Below are 21,709 nucleotides of genomic sequence, written 5' to 3'. Positions count from 1 at the left end.
GTCATGGTCACATGAGTTCCTTGCTTAATAATGGTTGCTGTCACTTAGCAATACAATCATAAAATATCATGTTGGTTACTAATGGCAATCTGTGTCTCAACTGTCACTGTAACTTGAGGACTAACTTACCATTCAAATCAAATCTCAGCTTACAATAATTATTCAATAATCTTTGGAACATACACTACATAGTACAATTTTCCCTAGACAGACTGCTTTAATGTGATTCTGCCTTATAAATGTTTTTGCAATATTGTTACTAGATTTTTATCCTGTTTTTATATAAGATACTATAAGATGCACTCCCCTCTCCCCAAATGAGTGGAAATGTTTGTGCATCTTATAAAGCCCTACCCATCTGATGGCCGCCACTCTTTGGCCTCCAAGTCCCAGCAATTTCCCTTCTAGCAGCAAACAGCCTGGTCAGCCTGATTTAACACAAGCAGCTGATTGATGTTTGGAGCTGCCTCCTGGAATACTGCCAATTAACTGTTCCAGGCTGCGGGGATCGCCACCACCCATTGGCACCAGCGTCGCCCGATGCCACTGCCACCTGTTGCGCCTCCACGTTTTCCATTTCCAACTTCTGCATGCACCATTTCTTGCCTCTGCATACCTCATTTTCGGCCTATGTGTGTCCTGATTTAGGTCCATTCCATACGGTGAGGATAGGCAGCAGCAGTGGCAATCCCTGCTGCCTGGAACGGGCTGAAAATGAGACACGTGGAGGCCGAAAATGGGGTGCACAGAAGCGGCAGTGGCGATAGGTGGCATCGGCAGCGATGATCTCCGTAGCCTGGAACAGCTGATGGGTGGTATTCCGGGAGACAGATCCAACTGCCAATCAGCTGCTTGTGCTAAATCAGGTTGGGATGAAGCTGACCAGGCTGTTGGCTGCAAGGAGGCAAATTGCTGGGAGGCAGATATTATTTTCTTGTTTTCTTCCCCAAAAGCTAGATACATTTTATAGTCCGGAAATACGTAACTCAAGGTAGTGAACATGCCTAATAGATGGGTAAAACACTGAGGGAGAGTGACTGGCCCTAAGTTACCCAGCCAACTTTCATGCTTAGAGAACTCTGCCCCCCCACCTTCTGGTTTCTAGGCCAGCACCTTAATAACTATCCCAAACCAGCTCTTTTTCTCTTTTTTCTGTGACCTAGTTTGTTTTGCATGACATTATAAGCTACTCTTTCCCCATTTTATGCTCTGGTTGTTATAAGAATGCAAGAATTCTTATAGTCCTGGACTGCTAGCAATATTGCAGATTAAAATAATCCAGACACTCAAGACTTGAAAACACTGGATTTTATTTCTCAGATTGTGCAAGTACTGAAGCCCCAAGATCAAGGAAGACATTCATAATACAAAAAAGCATAAGGCTTTACCTGATTGCATATCCAGTGCTGCCTGCAACTTGGGTGGACAATAGATTGCATTGGCTGTGGTTCGGGCAGAGGTTAATGCTGCTCTGGCTTTTGGCAGGTTGCTCAAAGCATGGTAAGTTTTGCTCTCTAATAGCTGCACTTCCACCAACAAGGCCTTGTCATCCATCTTCTTTAACTCCCGCAAAAGCTGTGAGCCTGATAAAAACAATGTGGATGGTGACGTACCATATTAAAGGCCTTCCTCTGAATCCTTTAATTGGATCAGAAAAAGAAAAGTCTAAAACATCAGTTTGATCAAAATATAGGAAGACTGAAAACAGCACAAAGTTAATACACTAAATACAAAAACCAACATTTCTCTTTTACAATATCAGTAAATCCCCAAAGTTTCTCATTAAACTAGACACACCCAATTCCTGCAACCATTCTTCATGTTTTAATCTCCAATCCCCTAATCATCTTTGTTGCTCTTCTCTGCACTCTTTATAGAGTCTCCACATCTTTTTTACATCGTGGCGACCAGAACTGAATGCAGTATTCCAAGTGTGGCCTTACCAAGGCCCTATAAAGTGGTATTAACACTTCACGTGATCTTGATTCTATCCCTTTGTTGATGTAGCCTAGAACTGTGTTGGCTTTTTTGGCAGCTGCTGCACACTGCTGGCTTATATTTAAATGGTTGTCCACTAGGACTCCAAGATCCTTCTCAGTTACTACTACTGAGCAAGGTACCACCTATACTGTACCTGTGCATTTCGTTTTTCTTGCTTACTCTTTTCACCATTGAATTTCATTTTATTAAATAGTGTCCAATGTTCAAGTTTGTCAAGATCCTTCTGTATCTTAAGTCTGTCTTCTGGAGTGTTGGCTATTCCTGCCAGCTTGGTGTCATCTGCAAATTTGATGAGTTCCCCATTTATCCCCTCATCCAAATCATTGATGAAGATGTTGAAGAGTACTGGGCCTAAAACAGAGCCTTGGTGTACTCCACTACACACTTCCCTCCATGTAAATGCAGTTCCATTGAGGACTACACATTGAGTGCGGTTGGTCAGCCAGTTATGAATCCATCTGGTGGCGATGGTGTCTAACCAACATTCTTCTACTTTATCTAGTAGTAGGTTATGGTCTACCTTAACAAATGCCTTACTGAACTCCAAGTAAACTATATTGATGGCATTCCTCTGGTCCACTAATTTTGTCACTTTGTCAAAGAATGTAATAAGATTAGTCTGGCATGATCTGTTTTTGACAAAGCCATGTTGGCTTTAGGCTATTACTTTGTTTACTTCTAGGTGTTCGCTAATTTGTTGCTTGATTATCTTTCCAGAATCTTTTCTGATATTGAGGTCAGGCTGATAGGTCTATGGTTTCCTGGATCTATTTCCCCCCCTTTTTTGAATATAGGAACCACATCAGCTCTTTTCTAGTCCTCTTGCAGTTCCCCAGTGCTCCAGGATCTCTGAAAGATATAATTCAGTGGTTCTGAGATCTTGTCTGCCAGTTCCTTCAGAACTCCAGAGTGTAATTCGTCCAGTCGTGGTGATTTGAACTTGTCTAGGGTAGACAGGTGCTCACTTACCATTTTCTTCCCTAATTCAACTTATGTTCCTAATCTGATTTTTGTGGTGCTGTTTTTGATAGGTTGGACTGTTTTATCCCTTTGTGTAAAGAAAGATGCAAAAAATGAGTTAAATAGTTCTGCCTTCTCCGTTGCTTGTCACATTCTTGCCACTTTCTCCCAGCAATGGACCAATTGTTTCCTTAACTCTTTTCTTGTTTTTAACATGTTGGAAGAAGCTTTTTAAATTATTTTTTACTTTTGTGGCAAGCCTTTCTTCATTGTGAGCCTTAGCTTTCCTTATTTCATCTTTACAGGCTCGGGCTATTTGCTGATATTCTGCCTTAGTTATGTCCCCCCCTTTCCACTTTTTATACTTACCTTTTTTATCTTTAAATTTGTCAGAGAGTTTTTTATGCAGCCATGCTGGTTTGTTTTGGGATCTGTTATTTTTCTTCTTCATTGGTATTGTGCTAGACTGGGCTTTTGTAATCTCATTTTTCAAAATTTCCCAAGCTTCTTGAGTTGTTTTCTCCTTGATGATTCTCATCCATGGAATTCTTCCTAAGCTCTCTAAGTTTATTGAAATTAGTTCTCTTAAAGTCCAAGACTCTAGTTTGACTTTTTCTACTACTTGTGTTTGCATAATGTTGAATTCCAATATTGCATGGTCCCTTGCCCCCAGGGTTCCTATGGCTTCACACTTTCTATCATTTCCTCTCTGTTAGTGAAAATTAAGTCTAATATGACCGACCCCCTTGTTCCCTTCTCTACTTTTTGGGAAACAAAGTTGTCTGCTAGGTACGTTAGGAACCTGTTGGATCTTCCACTTGGTGCAGTTTGTTTCCCAATTGATGTCAGGGTAGTTAAAATCCCACATTACTATTGTGGTGTGCTTCCTACATACCTTAGTTAGCTGCCTAATTAAGGGTATTAGCCATTAATAAGATATTTTATTATTCTTGACAACATACAGAACCCAGCAGTTCCAGTTGCTTAACTAAGTCACTATGAATTTATTCGTGAACTGAATCTGAAAAATTAAGAACATAGATTTTGTTTCAAACCTACAACAAACACATTGGGTTCTGGACATTTTACCAAACCATCTTGGATTGGCTGTAATTCAGCAGAAAAAGAAAAGAGAAATGCTTCTGGGTTATGATATTTTGTGGCGTGATTTTATTTAATTTTTAATTTTTTTTAATTTAATTTAATGCTTCTAGACCGCCCCCTCTCCCGAAAGGGACTCGGGGCGGTGTACAGTTCATACAAAATATATCAGATACAATAAAATTAAGTATGTACAGTTGACAGTTGACATGGAGGAGGTAAGAATGACATTAAAAGAACTGTACAAAGCAGATTAAAATAAGTTCAAACCCCTAAAAACAAATACAGTGAATTAAAAAACCCCTAAAATAACCAGATATAGTGCGTTTGCCAGGAGGGACAGTTGAATTATGCCAGGCCTGCTAATCGGAACAGGTGGGTCTTCAGTTTTTGCCGGAAGGAGCGGAGGTCAGAAGTGGTTCTAATGTCGGGGGGGAGGTCATTCCAGAGGGTTGGGCCCATCACAGAGAAGGCCCTACTCCTCGGTGTCGCCCGCCGGCATTGTCCAGTGGATGGCACCAGGAGAAGTCCCTCCCTGCGTGAGCGTATTGGCCGCAGGGATGTATGTGGGAGGATGCGATCCCGCAAGTAACTAGGTCCCGTGCCATGGAGCGCTTTAAAGATGGTAATCAGCACCTTGAAACGCACCCGGAAAACCACAGGTAGCCAATGCAGCTCGCGCAGGAGAGGTGTTACGTGGGAGTACCTCGTACTCCCCATCACAGCCCGCGCGGCTGCATTCTGAACTAACTGCAGTCTCCAGGCGCGTCCCAAGGGCAGCCCCATGTAGAGAGCGTTGCAGTAATCCAGGCGGGACGTCACCAGCGCATGAGTGACCGTGCGTAGGGCATCCCGGTCCAGTAGGGGGCGCAATTGGCGCACCAGGCGAACCTGGTGGAATGCCCCCCTTGCCACGGCCGCCACATGGTCATCCATTGACAGCCGGGCATCAAGGAGGACGCCCAAATTGCGCGCCCGTTCCACAGGGGGCAACTGCTCGCCCCCTATGGCCAGCGATGGAATCAGCTGGCTGAATCGAGGTGCCGGTAGCCACAGCCACTCAGTCTTGGAGGGGTTGAGTTTAAGTCTGTTGTCCTCCATCCAGACCCCGACGGCCTCCAAACACCGGGACATTACTTCGACAGCCTCGTTGGGGTGGTTTGGAGTTGAAATATACAGCTGAGTATCATCAGCGTAGAGGTGATACTCAACCCCAAAACCACGGATGATCTCACCCAGCGGCTTTACATATGTGTTGAACAGGAGAGGCGAGAGGACCGACCCCTGTGGCACCCCACAAGTGAGTGGCCTCGGGGTCGACCTCTGTCCCCCTGTCAACACACATTGCCTCCGGTCGGAGAGGTAGGAGCCGAACCACCGCAAAACGGTACCTCCGACTCCCATCCCCTCCAACCGGCGCAATAGGATACCATGGTCGATGGTATCAAAAGCCGCCGAGAGGTCTAATAGGACCAGGATAGAGGAGCAACCTCTATCTCTGGCCCTCCAGAGATCATCAACCAACGCGACCAAGGCTGTCTCTGTGCTGTGCCCAGGTCGGAAGCCGGACTGGCGTGAGTCTAGATACTCGGATTCGTCAAGGTTTCGTGGAAACTGCTGGGCCACCACATTCTCAACAACCTTCGCTAGAAACGGAAGGTTGGAGACTGGACGATAGTTAGCTAGCTCCATTGGGTCGAGTGAGGGCCTCTTAAGTAAGGGCCTCACCACCGCCTCTTTCAAGGCGGTTGGTAAGGATCCCTCACCCAATGAGGCATTCACCAGGCCCAGAAGCCAGCCTCGTGTCACCTCCCAAGATGCCAGTACCAACCAGGAGGGACACGGGTCCATTAAACATGTGGTGGGTCGCAGCCGTCCACGCAACCTATCTAAATCCTCGGGGGCAACAGAATCAAACTCCTCCCAGGATGGTCTCACAAGACTCGCTGTTGGCGGCTCGTCTGGTCCACTGAGTGGGGCCCATCCGCTCCGGATCTGAGCGACTTTGTCCTGCAGATATTCCCCAAATTCCTCTGCTCTGCCCTGTAAAGGTGCCCCCTGCGTCCCCTGTGACAAGAGGGAGCGGGTCACCCTAAACAGGGCAGCAGGGCGGTTATCCGCGGACGCAATAAGGGTGGCACAATATCTACGTTTGGCCGCCCTTAATGCCACCAGGTAGGTCCGCAAGTAGGATCTTACCTGTGTTCGATCAGATTCGGAGCGTGAGGACCTCCACCTGCTCTCTAGACGTCTCCTGTGACGCTTCATCACCCTCAGCTCCTCGGTATACCAAGGAGCCCGGGTGGGTCGCTGCCGCAGGAGAGGTCGCAAAGGCGCAATCCGGTCCAAGGCCCCAGCCGCCGCCCTATTCCAGGCGGCCGCTAGGTCCTCCGACCGAGCGCGGGTCAGGGCTACAGGTAATGGCCCAAGCTCCGTCTGGAACCTATCCGGCTCCATCAGGCGCTTGGGGCGGTACCAGCGTGGACCGTCTGGTCCCGCCTCCTCGCGGTGGGGGGTAGCGCCAGGGAAGTTAAGCCGGAGACATGAGTGATCTGACCATGACAGGGGTGTAACAGTAAAATCCCCTCTACCCAGATCACTCGTCCACTGCTCAGATACAAAGACAAGGTCCAATGTGTGGCCTCCTTCGTGTGTGGGGCCCTGAATTAACTGGGTCAGGCCCATGGCTGTCATGGAAGCCATGAACTCCCGAGCTACCTCAGATGCTGCTCCCGTCGACGGCAGGTTGAAATCTCCCATGACCATGAGCCTGGGGATCTCAACCGCCGTCTCCGAGATCAGCTCGAGGAGCTCGGGCAGGGCTGCTGATGTATAGCGAGGAGCCAAGTATACAATCAGCAAACCCAACTGCCTCCGTGGGCCCCATTTCACACCAAGGGACTCACACCCGGATATCTGAGGAACAGTGAACTCCCTCGGCTCTAGACCTTCCCGTATAACTACCGCCACCCCACCACCCTTACCCAGGGCCCGAGGCTGATGGAATGCACGGAAACCTGGTGGGCACATTTCCACGAGGGGTAAACCACCCTCGTGGCCCAACCAGGTTTCCGTTGGGGTAAATACGGCAAAGCCTGGTGCAGATCACCTTTTTTCTTCCCTTAGCAATTTCCAGTGCAATGTATCCCTGTCTCTTGCTCATCCCCAATTTTTCTAGGATCTTCCCATCTCTCCGTAGCCTCTACCAACCTCACTGGCCTTGATTTTTACCATCTCTTCTTTCTTGCATCATATCTAAAAACACGTCCGCTTATAACAAATGTTTCAAACTGTTTCCAGATCAAACACAGTGATAATTCATTTCATGTTGAGGTCAAACTTGTTCTCAGTTCATGTAGAAATCACCTCAAACTAGCTGCTCCATGCATTCACCATTGTATACATTCCTAGAAAATGATAATTAATCATTGGGGTCACTTTAGGGATGATTACAGAAGTCAACTTACCTAACTGCAATGCTTCTTGATACCTTTTTGTATCAAAATACAAAGAAACCAGCCTTGCCTAAAGACAGAAAAGTAAAGAATTGTTATGAAAACTTATGATGATTAAATACTGATCTAAGAGCCAAAATGTGTAAGGTATGAACCAGGAAAGACTCTTGGGAAAATGTTTTAGGAGTGGTAAGAAAACACAGGGAAAAAAACCCATACTATAAAACACAACCACAGTAATTCAAAAGAAATCAGAAGAAGTAATGTTTTTGAAATGGCAAGGATAGAAACATGGACTAAAGGCCTATGTGGAACTGCATGTGTTAACCCTTGAAGGTAGGAGCACCATTTTATTAACACATTTACAATCTTATACAATAAAATCTTATGTCAACCATATCTGAGAAATATCTTTAAGAAGAAAATTACATTTGCATTATAAACTGCAGGAAAATTGCCTGTAATAACACGTGAATGAGTTTGGAAGCTTATCATGCTCCAAACTACTTCTTGAGAATATGCTGTCAAGAACCTAGAGAAAAAGTAATGACAAATGTTTTGAGTATAATATATTGGCATATAGGATGTCAGGTTCCATGCCCAAGTAGCAAGGGAAAGAATACTGTGCATCACTACATTAACTACAGCGGGCATATGTCACATCCTACCTCCAGAGCTTGGCGCAAGAATGTCCTCTTCTCCGATTTGGCCCATTCAATGCATTCAAGACATAGGTCAACCTAAAAGAAAAACTACATTTATTCAATTATTTTTTGACTATTTGCACCATTACTGCTGTCATGATATCATTTTCTACACGAACTGTCTCTGAACATTTGCAGATATGCCTGAATTTCAATTGTCTCACCTCTTGTCCTGTTGCAGCTTCCATATCTAGGAATAGGTCTAGCAGGGACCGAACCAGACGAGCTGCCTTTGCCTTGCTAATGGAATTCAAGAAAGGACGCACATACTTCAGAAGTCCTCCAAGCTCTATATTAACAATAAAATAATCAAGCAGAAATATAATTCAGGATCTGAAATTGTTATCAGAATGCATTATAAAAAGTGAGGAGGCGCCAATGTCGCGACAACACGCACATGCAGTCTCGATGCTCTGAGACCGCAGCTGATACTTTTGCCGCTGGTTAGTCCAATCGGACCTAAACCGTCCTGCAGAGACGGTAAACAGAAAGAATACGTCTTGCTGATCTCAGGGACATCGCAAAGTCCCTGATGGATCCAAGAGAAGTTCTTCAAGCAGGCGACAAAAAATCCAGCCATTAGGCTGATGAAGTCAGGGCTCCAAAACAGAAGGATACGGAAAGAGAAAGTGTTTCCAGCTGATGAGGAATTTTTGCCGTTTTAAAAGAGACTCCCTATAAAAAACTTAAAGTTAATTTAAATTTGAGAACAGAAGAAATAAGCGGTGGAATTAAGCTTTGAATGGTTTTGGACAGTGGGTTATCTTACTTTTTAAATGCTATGTTCATGGATGGAATTGATGCAAGCCTTTTAAAACGAATGGATTAAGTTTTCTTCTTCTATTTTTTTTCTTTTATTATTATTCTTTGTAACCTATGGACTAAAATTCTACTTCTTCACTACTGTGGGTGTTTTCCCCCTTTTCTTCTCTAACTCATTCAAGAATTTGACTTTTGTTTAACTTGGAATATAAAAAAGATACAAAAAGAAACAAAAAAAATTGTTACAACAGAGGGAAAGAAAAACGCTGCTGCTCAGAGGCTGGAGGTTTGTGTATTGGAAACAAAACACTCTTACTTTCCTCATTGATTATTCTGGCTTAGCACTTCAAGGACTCACTGTTTGTTTATAGAGAGTGATAAGAAGAAAAGCATGCAGATGTTCCTTTGAAGTATATCTTTAACCAGAGAAAAGTGAAAATAAGACCTTATTGTGAATTTATGTTTAATCTTGTAAAAACATTCTAAGCCAGAGCAGCAGTGTTTGTCAGCTGGAGATAATGGCACAACTTCAAAAGCAGAAAGAAATTTTAAGCCTGCAAAAGATATTGTTAGAAATTCAGAAATTATCAAATACATTTGAGAGAATGGAGAAGAAGTTGGAAAACCTAGAGCATTTAACAGTAAAATATAATGAAGAAGTTGGAGATGTTTATCAAGTGGAAAAAGTGGGGGTTAAAGTCCTAAAAACGGAAGAGGAAAATGACCATAAAGAAATTAAATCCACTGATATCAATGGTGATTGGTTTGTGTCTGGAAATGGAAAGAATGGAACACGGAAAGAGGAATTAAAAGGAGGGGAACTCTTCCCCAGATGGCAAGATACAGAAGAAGAAAAAACAAAAGAATTCATGGATTTAAAGAGAGAAATTTTATTAGCAACATCATTGATAACAATACCGACAATTAAAGATAAACTGATTAAAGAAACAGAAGAAGGGCATCGAAATTACATGTGAGACTTAATAAGCAATGAGTTGCTAAGAGGAGTTCATAGAAATTTGATTAAGGAGATGGTTAGAGGACTGATGCCACAAATGGCAGAAGACATGAGACTGTTTTGCTACTGGAAAGATACAGGTTGATAGATAAAAGTGCATAATTTAAAACTAGTTAAACTTGGTGAAATTTAGTGACAATAGATATAATCAAATAAATAATTGATAATGATAATGATATATACATATGTATTGTTATAATAAGTAATAATTGGATACGAGTATTTGATGGTACCCATGAAAGGAAGATTAGAAATCTTTTTGGTTATATATAAAGGCTAATAAAAAAGAACTAAGTTAAATTTAGTTAAATTTTGATTATTGGGGAGGAAATGTTATGATACAGGATATGGTCAAATAAACGAGGGAAATCCTATTCTAGCATTTATGCTAATTGTAGAAAAACTGCTAGTAATGTGACCATTAAATTGCTTTAAACATAGGATTCACCTTCTGCTTGTCCTGTCTTGGCCAAGAGACTCCCAAGTTCCAGAATGCTCTGTTCTTTGACTTGGACCGCTTCTTCATCATTCTCTTGAACATCACGTTTCACTGGGAAAAATAAAAAGTTTTGATGAAAGAAGAGGTATATGTCAAATCAAAGAGTGTTTACAAGTCTCCCAAACTTCCATTATAAATTTGCTTCTTATAAGCCAAAAACATATGCCTGACAAATTGTTGAGAGTCTTGGAAAGGAGCAGAAAGTTTTGCATGATGAAGCAGCTCAAAGCATAGAATATTTATACAAGGGCTTGATGTTACCTCATTTGGTGTTAATACTTGAATCAGCATAAATATGGCCACAACTATGAAATGAATCCGCCACACTCTTGAATGTGTTACTAGATATTGAAAATAAGACAATGCATACTGTCTTATTGCAAAGATATTCAATACGAAAAACAGATATGTCATCAGTGCTAATGTATTTGCATGAACAAATAGAAACAAAACCACTATTATTCAGAGAAGCCAATACAGTAAGCTTCTTTCTGCCCAGTGCAACATCCAATATTTAAGGCATGAAGGAAAAGACCATTGGCTTACCTGAACGGTCGTTCTCTGGGCGCTGTGGGAGAGTCCAAGCATGGGTTAATACAGTCTAACTGCCCTAGGACTGAGTTTTTCTTGACCACGCCTCCCTTTGCCTCGGGCAGCTCAGTTTTAAAAATGAAGAAGTTCATACAAGACGGCCGTTGGTTAGTCCCTCCAAGATCATAGTCCTGGACTAACTATAGACCCTGGGTGGGGTTGGACTCTCCTGCAGCGCCCAGAGAACGACTGTTCAGGTAAGCCAACGGTCTTTCTCCTGTGCGCTGCTTGGAGAGTCCAAGCATGGGACATACCCAAGCTATTGTGTCCCAGGGCGGGCAGAGTCCAGAGATTCTGTGGCCTCCACAACTTTTGCAATATCCGTCTTCCGAAGGAGGCTTCTGCCGAGGCAAAGGTGTCAATTTTGTAATTCTTGATAAATGCTGTGGGAGACGCCCACATGGCCGCTCTGCAAATATCAATGATGGAGGCCTGGGTCGCCCATGCTGCTGAAGTGGCGGCGCTCCTTGTTGAGTGTGCTGTCACGTTGCGTGGTTTCGCTTTGCCCTGATGTTCATAGGCAAGCTTAATGCAAGCCCTTAACCAGCGTCCAATCGTGTGAGACGACACCGTGCGAACGAGCTACCCAAGGTGAAATGAAACAAAGAAGGATTCGGAACGGCGAAATTCCTTGGTCCGCTTAATGTAAGTGCGGACTGCCCTCCTTACATCCAATTTATGCCAAAGTTTTTCCTTTGGATGAACAGGCTTGGGGCAGAAGCTAGGAAGGATTACTTCCTGGGATCTGTGGAAGTGTGTGTTCATTTTTGGGATAAATGTGGGATCAAGTCTCAAAATGACCTTGTCAGTATGTACAATGCAGAGGTCTTCCCTCACGGACAGCACAGCTAGCTCAGATATCCTGCGCGCCGAGGTGAGGCTATGAGGAAGGCAGTCTTAATAGTCAAGTGATGGAGGCTTGTCTTCCATATAGGTTTGAAGGGAACCCCCGTCAAAGCCTTCGGCAAACTCCAGGACGGGTAACGATGAACCACCTGGGGGCAGATGTTCACCGCACCCCTCAGGAAGCTCTTAACTTGTGGGTGTTGGCTTAGGGATCGAGATGAGTTACAGGTGAGAATGGTGGACAGAGCCACCACCTGCCTTCTGAGCATGTTGGGCGCAAGTGCCCTGTCCAACCCCTCCTGGAGAAAGTTAAGTAAGTGTGGCACTGAAGCTGAAGTGTCCTGAACACCATTTTTGTGGCACCAGATCGAAAGGCGTTCCACGTGGCTTCATATATCCGATTAGTAGAGGGTCATCTGGACGCCTGAATAGTTTGTATGACTTTGTCCGAAAATTTCTGTTTCCTCAGGAGCTCCCCCTCAAGTGCCAAACAGCTAGTTGTAGCCACTGGGGATCCGGATGATTGATGGACCCTTGGCTGAGGGAGATTTGCTCCTGAGGAATTTTCCACGGCTTTCAGATGGAGAGACTGACAAGGTCTGCGTACCAAGACCTCCTGGGCCAGTAAGGTGCTACTAGGATCAGTTCGGCCCTTTCTGTTAGTAACTTGGTCACTACATGTGGAATGAGCAGAAGGGGAGGAAATGCGTACAGAAGTCCTGGGGGCCAATGGCTCCTCAGCGCATCTGTCCCTTCCGCTAGCGGCGAGCGGTAGCGAGAGAAAAATCAGGGCAGATGTGTGCTGGTGTGGGTGGCAAAGAGGTCTACTTGCGGTTTGCCGAACTTCTCCACGATCTGACAGAAGATGTCCGGATGCAGCCGCCATTCGGAGTGGTCGATTGTCTGCCAACTCAGCCAATCTACCTCCTGGTTGCTCGTTCCCGATATGTGGTCCGATCTTATGGACGCCAGATGTCTCTCCGCCCATCTGCCCAGGGACTCTGCCTCCCAGATGAGGTTCTTGGAGTGCGTGCCGCCTTGCCTGTTTATGTGGGCCTTTGTAGCAACATTGTCTGTTAGTAACAGTACATGATGACCCACGATTTGAGAAGCAAATGGACGTAGTGTGAGGTGGGCCACCCTCATCTCTAGCCAGTTTATGCTGTGGCCTGCCTCCCTCTGTGTCCACTTGCCCTGGGCGAGCTGGCCCTGGCAGTGCGCTCCCCATCCCAGTAAGCTGGCATCGGTTGTCACAACCAGTCTTTCGGGTTCCTTGAAAAGGCACCCCTTTCGTACTGCTGCAGTCCTCCACTAGGCTAGGGACCGGATCACCTTGGGTGGTAATGTCACGCGCCGTGATGAATTGCTGGTCCTCGCCCTCTGCATTGGCAGGAGGAACCACTGCAGTTCCCTGGCATGAAGCCGGGCCCAGGGAACCACCTTCAGGCAAGAGATCATGATGCCTAGGAATTCGGATAGATGTAGGATCGGCACTGACCTGGATCGTTTGCACCTCAGAAGTTTGCTTTGAAGATTTTTCATCCTGTCCGGGGACAAGAATACCTGGCAGGAGTTGGAGTCTATGACGGCGCCGAGATGTTGGATGCGAGTGGTCGGTTCTAGGTGGCTCTTCTGCCGGTTCACCGAGACGCTGAAGAGTCCGTATAGTCGCCTGAATGTCCCGTTTGGCCTGTCTCTGGTTGGAGGAGTGAATGATGATGTCGTCTAGATAGCATTCTAGACAAATCGCTGGTTTCGGAGGTGGGCTGCCACCACTGCCAGTATCTTTGTGAAGGTCCTGGGCACGGACGAGAGGCCGAAGGGCAGAGCCCTGTACTGGTAACGCCTCCCGTCGTAGTGGAATCTCAGGAACCTTCTGTGGGCAGTGTGGATGGGGATGTGTAGGTAGGCCTCCCTCAAATCTATTGATGTGAGGAGGTCTCCCTGTCTTGTGCGTTCTAGATGGAGTGGAGGGACTGCATCTTGAATCGCTTGTAGGCCACATGTTGATTTAAGCACTTTAGATCCAAGATGGCCCTCCACCCTCCTGAGTTCTTCGGGACCTGGAAAAGGATGGAGTAAAACCCCTGCTTCTCCTGGTCCTTTGGAACAGGTTCTATGGCCCTTATGTTTAGCAGATGGAGGATTTCCTTCTGCATGAGGTCTCTCTTTTGGGGGTTCTTGGGAGTCGGGCAACGGATGAATTTCCGTTGAGGAAAAGATAGAAACTCCAACACTAGGCCCCTCCTGATTGTGTTGAGGACCCAGGTGTCTGAGGTTATCTCCTCCCACCTGTCGGCATATCTCTGGAGCCGACCCCCTATGGGAGGGACCCTGTGATGGTCACTTCCCTCTGTGGAATTGGCGGGAGTTGGAGCCCCCTTGAAAGGGCTTCCGAAAGGTATGCTGCTGTTGTTGCCTCCCCCTCGACCCGTAAGGAGTTCTATCCTGGCCCCTCACCCCTGTTGGTGGGTAGGATCTCTAATAGGTAGGCGATGAGCTGGGAGCCTGAGCGGTTTCTGCGCTCTAAATGCCTGCTTTCTAAAGGAGCCTGAACCCTTGCGTTCATTCCTCCTCAGGGTGCCAGGGAGGACTTTTCGTTTGTCTTTTGTTTTGATGACAAACTTGTCCAGGGCCTCCCCGAAGAGTTGTCCTCCCTTGAAGGGGGCAGAAGCTAGCTTCCATTTGGCCTTCATGTCCGCCTGCCAGTGGCGGAGCCACAGCAGGCAGCGGGAGGTTACATTGGATGCCAGCGCCCTAGACGCGACCTTCGCCGCATTGAGCGAGGCATCCGCTGAATATTCTACGGTGGTGATAATCTTGTTGAGTCATGCCGCCACCTAGACCCTACACCTCAATTGACTCAGCCAGAGTAGGGATGCTCTGGTAAAGAAGGAGGCCGAGGTGGATGCTCTGATGGCCCAGGCAGTCGCCTGGTGAGTCTTATGACAAGTCTTTTCAGAGCGTTTGTCCTTGGCTTTGAGCCTCTCCAGGAGGTCTGCTGGTAGGTTAGAATTGGAGGTCAGAGACACCACTGGAGCACCCACCTCAGGCAGCTTCAGTACCTCATCCATCTTGCTTTCCACAGCATAAAGGAACTTGTCCCCTCCGCTGGGGTTGGTTAGGGTACCTGGCTGAACCCACTGTCTCTGGACTATGTCCATAAACAGCTCCGGGACTGGTATCAATTCCAGGGTAGGGGTAGGTTCTTTGAACAAGCCTTCTTTGTGATCTTTAGTAGGAGGGGGAGTGGTTGCCGCACTCTTAGGAGTGGAGCCAAGATCAGTAACTGCCTTGGCCTTGTGGAGAATCAATTTGAATAGGGAAGGTTTGAACAACCCCGTGAAGGCTGGCTTATCAGAAGGAAGATCTTCATCCTCTGATAACTCGAAGTCATCGACTTCTCCTTCCTCCCAAACGGACTCCTCTGTGGCAACCGAAGTGCCAGGAGAGGAAGAGGCTTGTTCCCTTGCATAAGATGGGGCCGGCCTGGACTTGGGAGTGCCAGATGGCCTGGTCTCCTTCACCTTGATGCCCTCGGCTATGCCCTGGGAGATGGCTTTCACAATCACCTCCCTCATTTCTGCCCATAGGGCAGGATCTTTGTCCTCCTTAGGGCGGCCTGGCGGCAGTTCGTGCCGTCTTCTGGTGCCCTGTGAGTTGACCCTTTCTTCCCTTGGAAGAATGCCTTGGAATGGCTCCAGTTCCTCCCTCACAGAAGAACTAGGGGAATCAGGGTAGCCCCAGGAAGCATCAGGGGAAGAGTCCCTCAAGATCTCTCCAGCTGATAGTGGTGATCTGTCTTTTTGGGGAGAATTAGGGTCCTGATCCCTCCTCTGGGTTGGGGAAGGGCCGGCCAGGACCTCCTCATGGTCAGGGGACCTGTCCAATCTATGGGCCTGACTGGTCTTGCTCTTGCGTGACCCCTCTCTATTAGAGTCTGAGCCCCCCGAGGCCCCGGGGGGACCTTCTAGAGGTGTTCCTCCCTCCTTTACTCCCTTTGGGGGGAAGTTCCATTCTGGCCTGTTTGGAAGGGGGTCCTGCCTGCGCCTCCAAACCTCCGTCTTCCATGCTCTCCTGCTGGGGAAAGGATCAGTAGGTTCTGAGGGTCTGGAGGCAACCCGCTTGGGTGAGCCAGCTGGCTAAGCAGCGCCCGTGAGTACTGCAATGGGTGAGAGATGCCTGCAGGCTAGATCCCCACCCCTTTGGGACCGCCCCAATGGAGGCTTGGGTAGCTGGTCGCGCAGGCCTTGCCGACGTCTCGAACAAGGCCTCACTGTGTGGCAGCGGTCTGTCGTTTCCACTGCCGAGGTCTGAGTGCTGCGGCTCCGACTGCTGCCGATTTGGGCAGGAAGAGAAATTTCTGCCGATTTAAAATGGGTGCCGCTGCGCGCGCAGCATAACTACCAAAGCGGCCAGTCCCACGATAGAAAAGGGCGCGAAGCTCCTAAAATGGCCGCCGCTGTTGCCGGGCAGATCTGGAGAGCCGTTGGGACCGTCGGAGCGCTCGGGAATTCCTCACGGCTTCTCTTACTGACAGCAGGAGATGGTGGTAGGCAGACCTCTCAGGCAGCTTTGTCTGGACGATGATACGAATGTTTCTGCTTAATTTTAAGGTCAATTTCCTTGCGTTTGACTTGGGGAGTCCAATTAACTGCTCTAGAAATGAGGAGCTCCCCGGCCACAGTCCTAACGGGTGGACTGAGGTTTTGAAACTGAGCTGCCTTAGGCAAATGGAGGCGTGGTCAAGAAAAACTCACTCAGTCCTAGGGCAGTTAGACTGTGTTAACCCATGCTTGGACTCTCCAAGCAGCGCACAGGAGAATACAATCTTCTTGCTTGAAAGATCATCCAACTTTCTTTGGCAATATTGAGGTCATATACTGTCTTGAAACAAAAAAAAAAATACACCTCTCCACTATAATCTACTATTGCTTACAAAGGCTCATTGGCAGAATTAGTCATTCCACTCTAGTTTATCTTCTTTTCATCCTAAACAGGGGTCTGCAACCTTAAAACACTCAAAGAACCATTTGGACCCATTTCCCACAGAAAACACCGGAGGCCACAAAAACTGGGTGGATGTGATCAACTCAATGTCACTCCCACCCTCAGCCTGAGTCACATGACCCCCCCCCCCAGCCACGTCTACCCAGGTTTTGTGGCTCCTGATGCTTTCTCTGGGAAATGGGTCTCTCTCATTTCTCTCTCCCATTCCCGCTTCTCTCTGCTTTTCCTCTCTCATTCTCTCCACCCATCATTTTCTCATTTCTCTTTTTTTCTCCCTCTCTCTTTCTTTCTCTCCCTTTCTCTTTCGTTTCCCTGTTTTCCCTCTCATTCTCTCCCTCCAGCTCTATTTCTCTCTCTCTCTCTTCAATCTCTCTCATTTGTTTCTTTCATCTCTCTCATTCTCTCCTTCCATCATTTTTCTCATTTCTGTCTCTCATCCCCCCTTTCTCTCCCCTTCTCTCATTTGTTTCCTTTTTTACTCTCCCTCCCTCCATCTCTCTCTCTCTTCTCTCATTTGTTTCTTTCCATTCTTTCTCTCTCCATCATTTTCTCATTTGTCTCTTTCCTTTTGTCTCTCTCATTTCTCTTTCTCTCCCTCTCATTTGTTCTTTTTCCTCTCTCTCCCTTTCTTTTTCTCCCCTCCCCTCTCTCATTTGTTTTTCTTTCCTCTTTCTCATATTCTCCCTCCATGTCTCCCCTTTTCTCTCTCTCCCGCGTGCACAAGCAGGATACTCTCCCAGGCTGGGATCACGGCGGCGACTTCTGCTGCCGCCACTGCGCACTACGATTTGTAGTCAGCCGCGCTGTGCTGGAGAGCCGGAGCACTTCCCTCCCTGCATCTGCCGCCTGCTCCTCCCCATACCCCTCCTTCCTGAGCCAATACGAAAGGAACTGTGACTGGCACTGAGCTGGCTGCGAAGGACGCAGAATCGCAAAAAGCAGCTGGCTGCGGGCAGTGCAGAGAAAATGCATGGGGGGCTTCAGCCGTGCCTTCTTGGGATGGAGAGCAAATCACACCACTGGGTCGGCACGGAGCTGCAGGAGGGGTCAAATAGTCGCATGCGGCTCTGGAGCCACAGATTGCCAACACTCGTCCTAGGACAACTGGCAATGGAAAGAATAGCAATACTGACACCTATGATGGATTGCATTTAAAATTATGGCACTAGAGAAAAAAAACCAAATGCTGTGTAGGTGACTTAAAATAAACTTACTGATAACAGGAGTTATTCTCAGGACACAACAGTTCCCAATAGCAAAGTTACAGCCAAATTAATACCAATTTTTGAGCCAATTTTTAAAATAGAAAAATCAATCTCATAAAATTTATTTTGTTCTAAGCTAAATATTCATTGTCCAGCACAATGAAAATGCATAGGAACCAATTCCCTAAGTCAATTGTCTCTTTATAAATTCCAGTAACTTACTACCAGGATTCACTAAGCACTACAAGACCAGGAAACTTTTCGTGGACAACAAAGGTAGTAGCAGTTTGTCCTCTGGTGTACTCATCTCCCTTATCTCTTCACTGCTGGCATGTTCACAAAAGTAAAAAAACCTTTACAGCAGATGTCCTTACTTATTTATTTTGTCTAAGAGAGGAAGTTATGCTGTCTAACTGTGTTACCAAGCAGCATGTTCTACAGAAAATAAAGTTAAATGTGAAATAAAATGTATGGAGTAGAACAGTGGTTCTCTCAACATTTTCTTCACCACAGACCCCCTTTAAATACTTTTTATAGCTGAAGACCATGGGCACAGACCCCACCACCAAAGACTTAACTCAAGATTTAAATCATAACATTTCTTCAAGCTTTCACAGACCCCCTGTGATAACATTGCGGTCTCCCAGTGGTCCCTAGTCCATTGGTTGAAGATCACTGGATTAGAGTATTCAGATAGGTGTATAAGAGGATCTGCACCGAAGAAAAAAGGGTGACTCTCATACATAACCTTTGTTATAGCAAATTGGATTTGCTCTTATTGGATTTGGAAAACCTACTCTTTCTGGAACAGAATGGGACAACTTTCCATGGCCAGCTCACTGAAGCTAACTCACTATAGCCAACTCACCATAGCCACCTTGCTGCAAGACAACTCGCTATGGCGAACACACAGTGGGACAACTCATTGGGAAACAATTTAAAATTTCTATTTAATTATTTTAATTTTTTCTATTTACATTTCATTCTGTCCCTCCTTTTGCATCCTTTCTTTAATGATTCTATTCCACTATTTCTTTAATATTAGTGTAACTCTTGTCTTGAATGAGTTGTCCTGCAGCGTGTTGGCCCTGGCAAGTTGTCACAGACCTTTCTGGGATGTGTTTAGAATTATATAATTAATTCAACGAAATTCTTTTTACATAAGAACATTACAAGGACCGTTCTTCTAAAATCAGAACAAGATCTTATATAATTTTGTAGTTAACCACTCTCGTAAATGGACATAAGAATAGTAGCTACTTGTTTAATAACAGCAGCTGATATTTCCACACCATATACAGGTAATCCTCGACACACAATAGTGACCATTCAAAGTTACAACAGCACAGAAAAAAGGGATTTATGACCATTCTTCACACTTAAGACTGCTGTAGCATCACCCATGGTCACATGATTTATATTCGGATGTTTGACAACTGGCGCATATTTATAACCATGACAGTATCCCAGGGTCATGTGATCCCTTTTTGCAACCTTCTGACAAGCAAAGTCAATGGGGAAACCAGATTTACGTAACAACCGGGTTACTAATTTAACAACTGCAATCATTCTCTTAATGTGGCAAAAGGTCGTAAAATGGGGCAAAATTCATTTAAATTTTCCATTTAGCAACAAAAAATTTGGACTCTATTATGGTCATATGTTGAGGACTATCTGTATTTACTTATGAGGACTTCTGGAACATGACAAGCTGTAACCGGAAATAACTTTACAGGGAAAAATCAGGGACATATAATATATGCTACACCAATAGCTTTATTCATGCTGCATTGCCATTTTTTTCTACATCCAATTTAGTCCTTTTAAGATCCACCATTCTTACTCTTCACATTACCCTTCTTAGTGCCATCCCTGCACCATACAACATTCCATCTCCTTAAAAAGTCACCTCTGTTTCACTTAGAGCATATTTCTCCTTTTTCATTCTGTAGCAGGACAAGCCTATCAAAAGCAAACTATTACCCAACAAAAAAAAATCCCAACTAAAAATGAATCAATAAAATATTCAGGGTATATTAATTTACACTCACTAATAGAATGCCTTGACTTTCCACAACCAACAAGTGAAATTTTTCACAGCATGTAAATGTATTATCATGGACTTTACCCGCCTTCAAAACGTGCAATATAAATACTGAATGATGAACATATTAAACCACTAGCAAAGCAAGTGCAATATAGTCCCTTACTATTTATTAACTATGACAAAGAGTCCACTTTCCACTCACATCAGAAAATCAACCTACATTTCAGAAACTCATACGCGCTTCTCTCCAAGTCGCCCTGTCCACTGCCGGCCATTCATTACCTTTGGCGCCTTGGAACCGAGTCGAAAAAGTCACATGGGGTGAATGAAGCAGGCCCGACTGCCCGCTTAGGAAGTTACAAACTAGCATGACTGGCCCAGGGCTACAAAGTAGGTGAAAAGCGGCAGAGGAACCCATTCCTAGCGGGCAAATCCGCCGGGTTTACCTTCTGATCTTTAAGTCGCCTCTTCTGAATGAAAGCCACGGGGGCAGGCAGGTCAGAGAGACCTCCTGGTGCTGCTCTGAGGCCACCTGTCAGCCTCGACCCTCGCCTCAGCTCCATTCCCCTCCCCCCCGCGATTCCCGTCTTCCGATCCCCACTTGCTTTCTTCGTTTCCCCCGAAGCCACGCTGAGCATAGAGGCCTTTCCCACTAAGGCTCCCCGTTTCCAAATCCCACCTTCTCATGAGACCCCGCTTCCCTTCGGGGTTGCACACAGTGAGTCAGCAGCGGTTCCAGCCTATCCCGTCCACAGGCCCAACATCACCAAATCTCTTTCCACCCTCGGCAACCAGATTTACGTGCCGGTTTCCCCCTTTCCGGCCGGCCCAACTCACCTATGGAGTGCAGAATGCCTATGGAGGCCTCGCGATCGGTGCTCAGTAAAGACTGGGCGCGCTGGAACTCCAAGCCCGCCGCAGCCGCCATCTTAAAAGCCAAACTCGCTCACTCACGCCGGCCGGAATCAGAGGGCCTTATTTCCACCGGAAACTGCTTGTCTCACTTCCTCCTCTTCGACTTTGCTGCGCCAAGCTGTAATGATACAACTCTATGATTACCCCACCAAGAAGCAGTGTTGGCTGGGAGATGTAGTGTTTTATGAACATTGTAGAAATCAAGCGGGTTACTTGTTGCTATTAGGAAACCAGTGAAGCGAGGGAGGAGGGGCGGCGTTAAGCTGTCTACGCTCTTCGCTAATTCAAAATCATAGAAGTACGCAGAATACGTCTATTGTTAGGTACACACAAACACACCTGCAATTGACTGAAATTGATTAGATGTTTGCTCATTCTGTAACGGCTATCACCAGACTCTGATTTCAAATAGGACTGTTTCTAAACGTTTCTTCATAATCCCTTATAAATCCAGAATAGAGACCACTATTTCAAGTCAAAATCAAGTGATTTAGCCCCCGTTTTAATGGAAAACCATTTATTTTAAATGAAACACAAATGTTTTGAAATTCAGTAGAGTAGATCTATGATGCTAGACCACAGAATTTAAGCTGCT

General features: G+C 45.9%; 1 protein-coding gene across 1 annotated transcript in view; it reads right to left on the bottom strand.

Moving 5' to 3' along the window:
* The window catches only part of LOC309381960 (26S proteasome non-ATPase regulatory subunit 11), a 30,525-nt gene extending 9,336 nt beyond the window's left edge, over positions 1-21,189 (bottom strand). The window contains exons 1-6 of the mRNA XM_081933332.1: positions 21,037-21,189; positions 10,450-10,551; positions 8,386-8,510; positions 8,186-8,257; positions 7,530-7,587; positions 1,389-1,583 (exon numbers count right to left, since the gene is read on the bottom strand). Of these exons, the coding sequence (XP_081789458.1) occupies positions 1,389-1,583; positions 7,530-7,587; positions 8,186-8,257; positions 8,386-8,510; positions 10,450-10,551; positions 21,037-21,127 (643 nt within the window). The 5' untranslated portion in view covers positions 21,128-21,189. The remainder of the gene's footprint in view (positions 1-1,388; positions 1,584-7,529; positions 7,588-8,185; positions 8,258-8,385; positions 8,511-10,449; positions 10,552-21,036) is intronic.
* Between the last annotated feature and the right edge of the window lie 520 nt (positions 21,190-21,709).

The sequence above is a fragment of the Natrix helvetica genome (assembly GCF_964273705.1).
Source record: "Natrix helvetica genome assembly, chromosome: Z".
Taxonomy (NCBI): Eukaryota; Metazoa; Chordata; class Lepidosauria; order Squamata; family Natricidae; genus Natrix; species Natrix helvetica.
The sequence above is the reverse complement of the archived record's forward strand: the minus strand, read 5'-3'. Positions and strand labels throughout refer to the sequence as shown.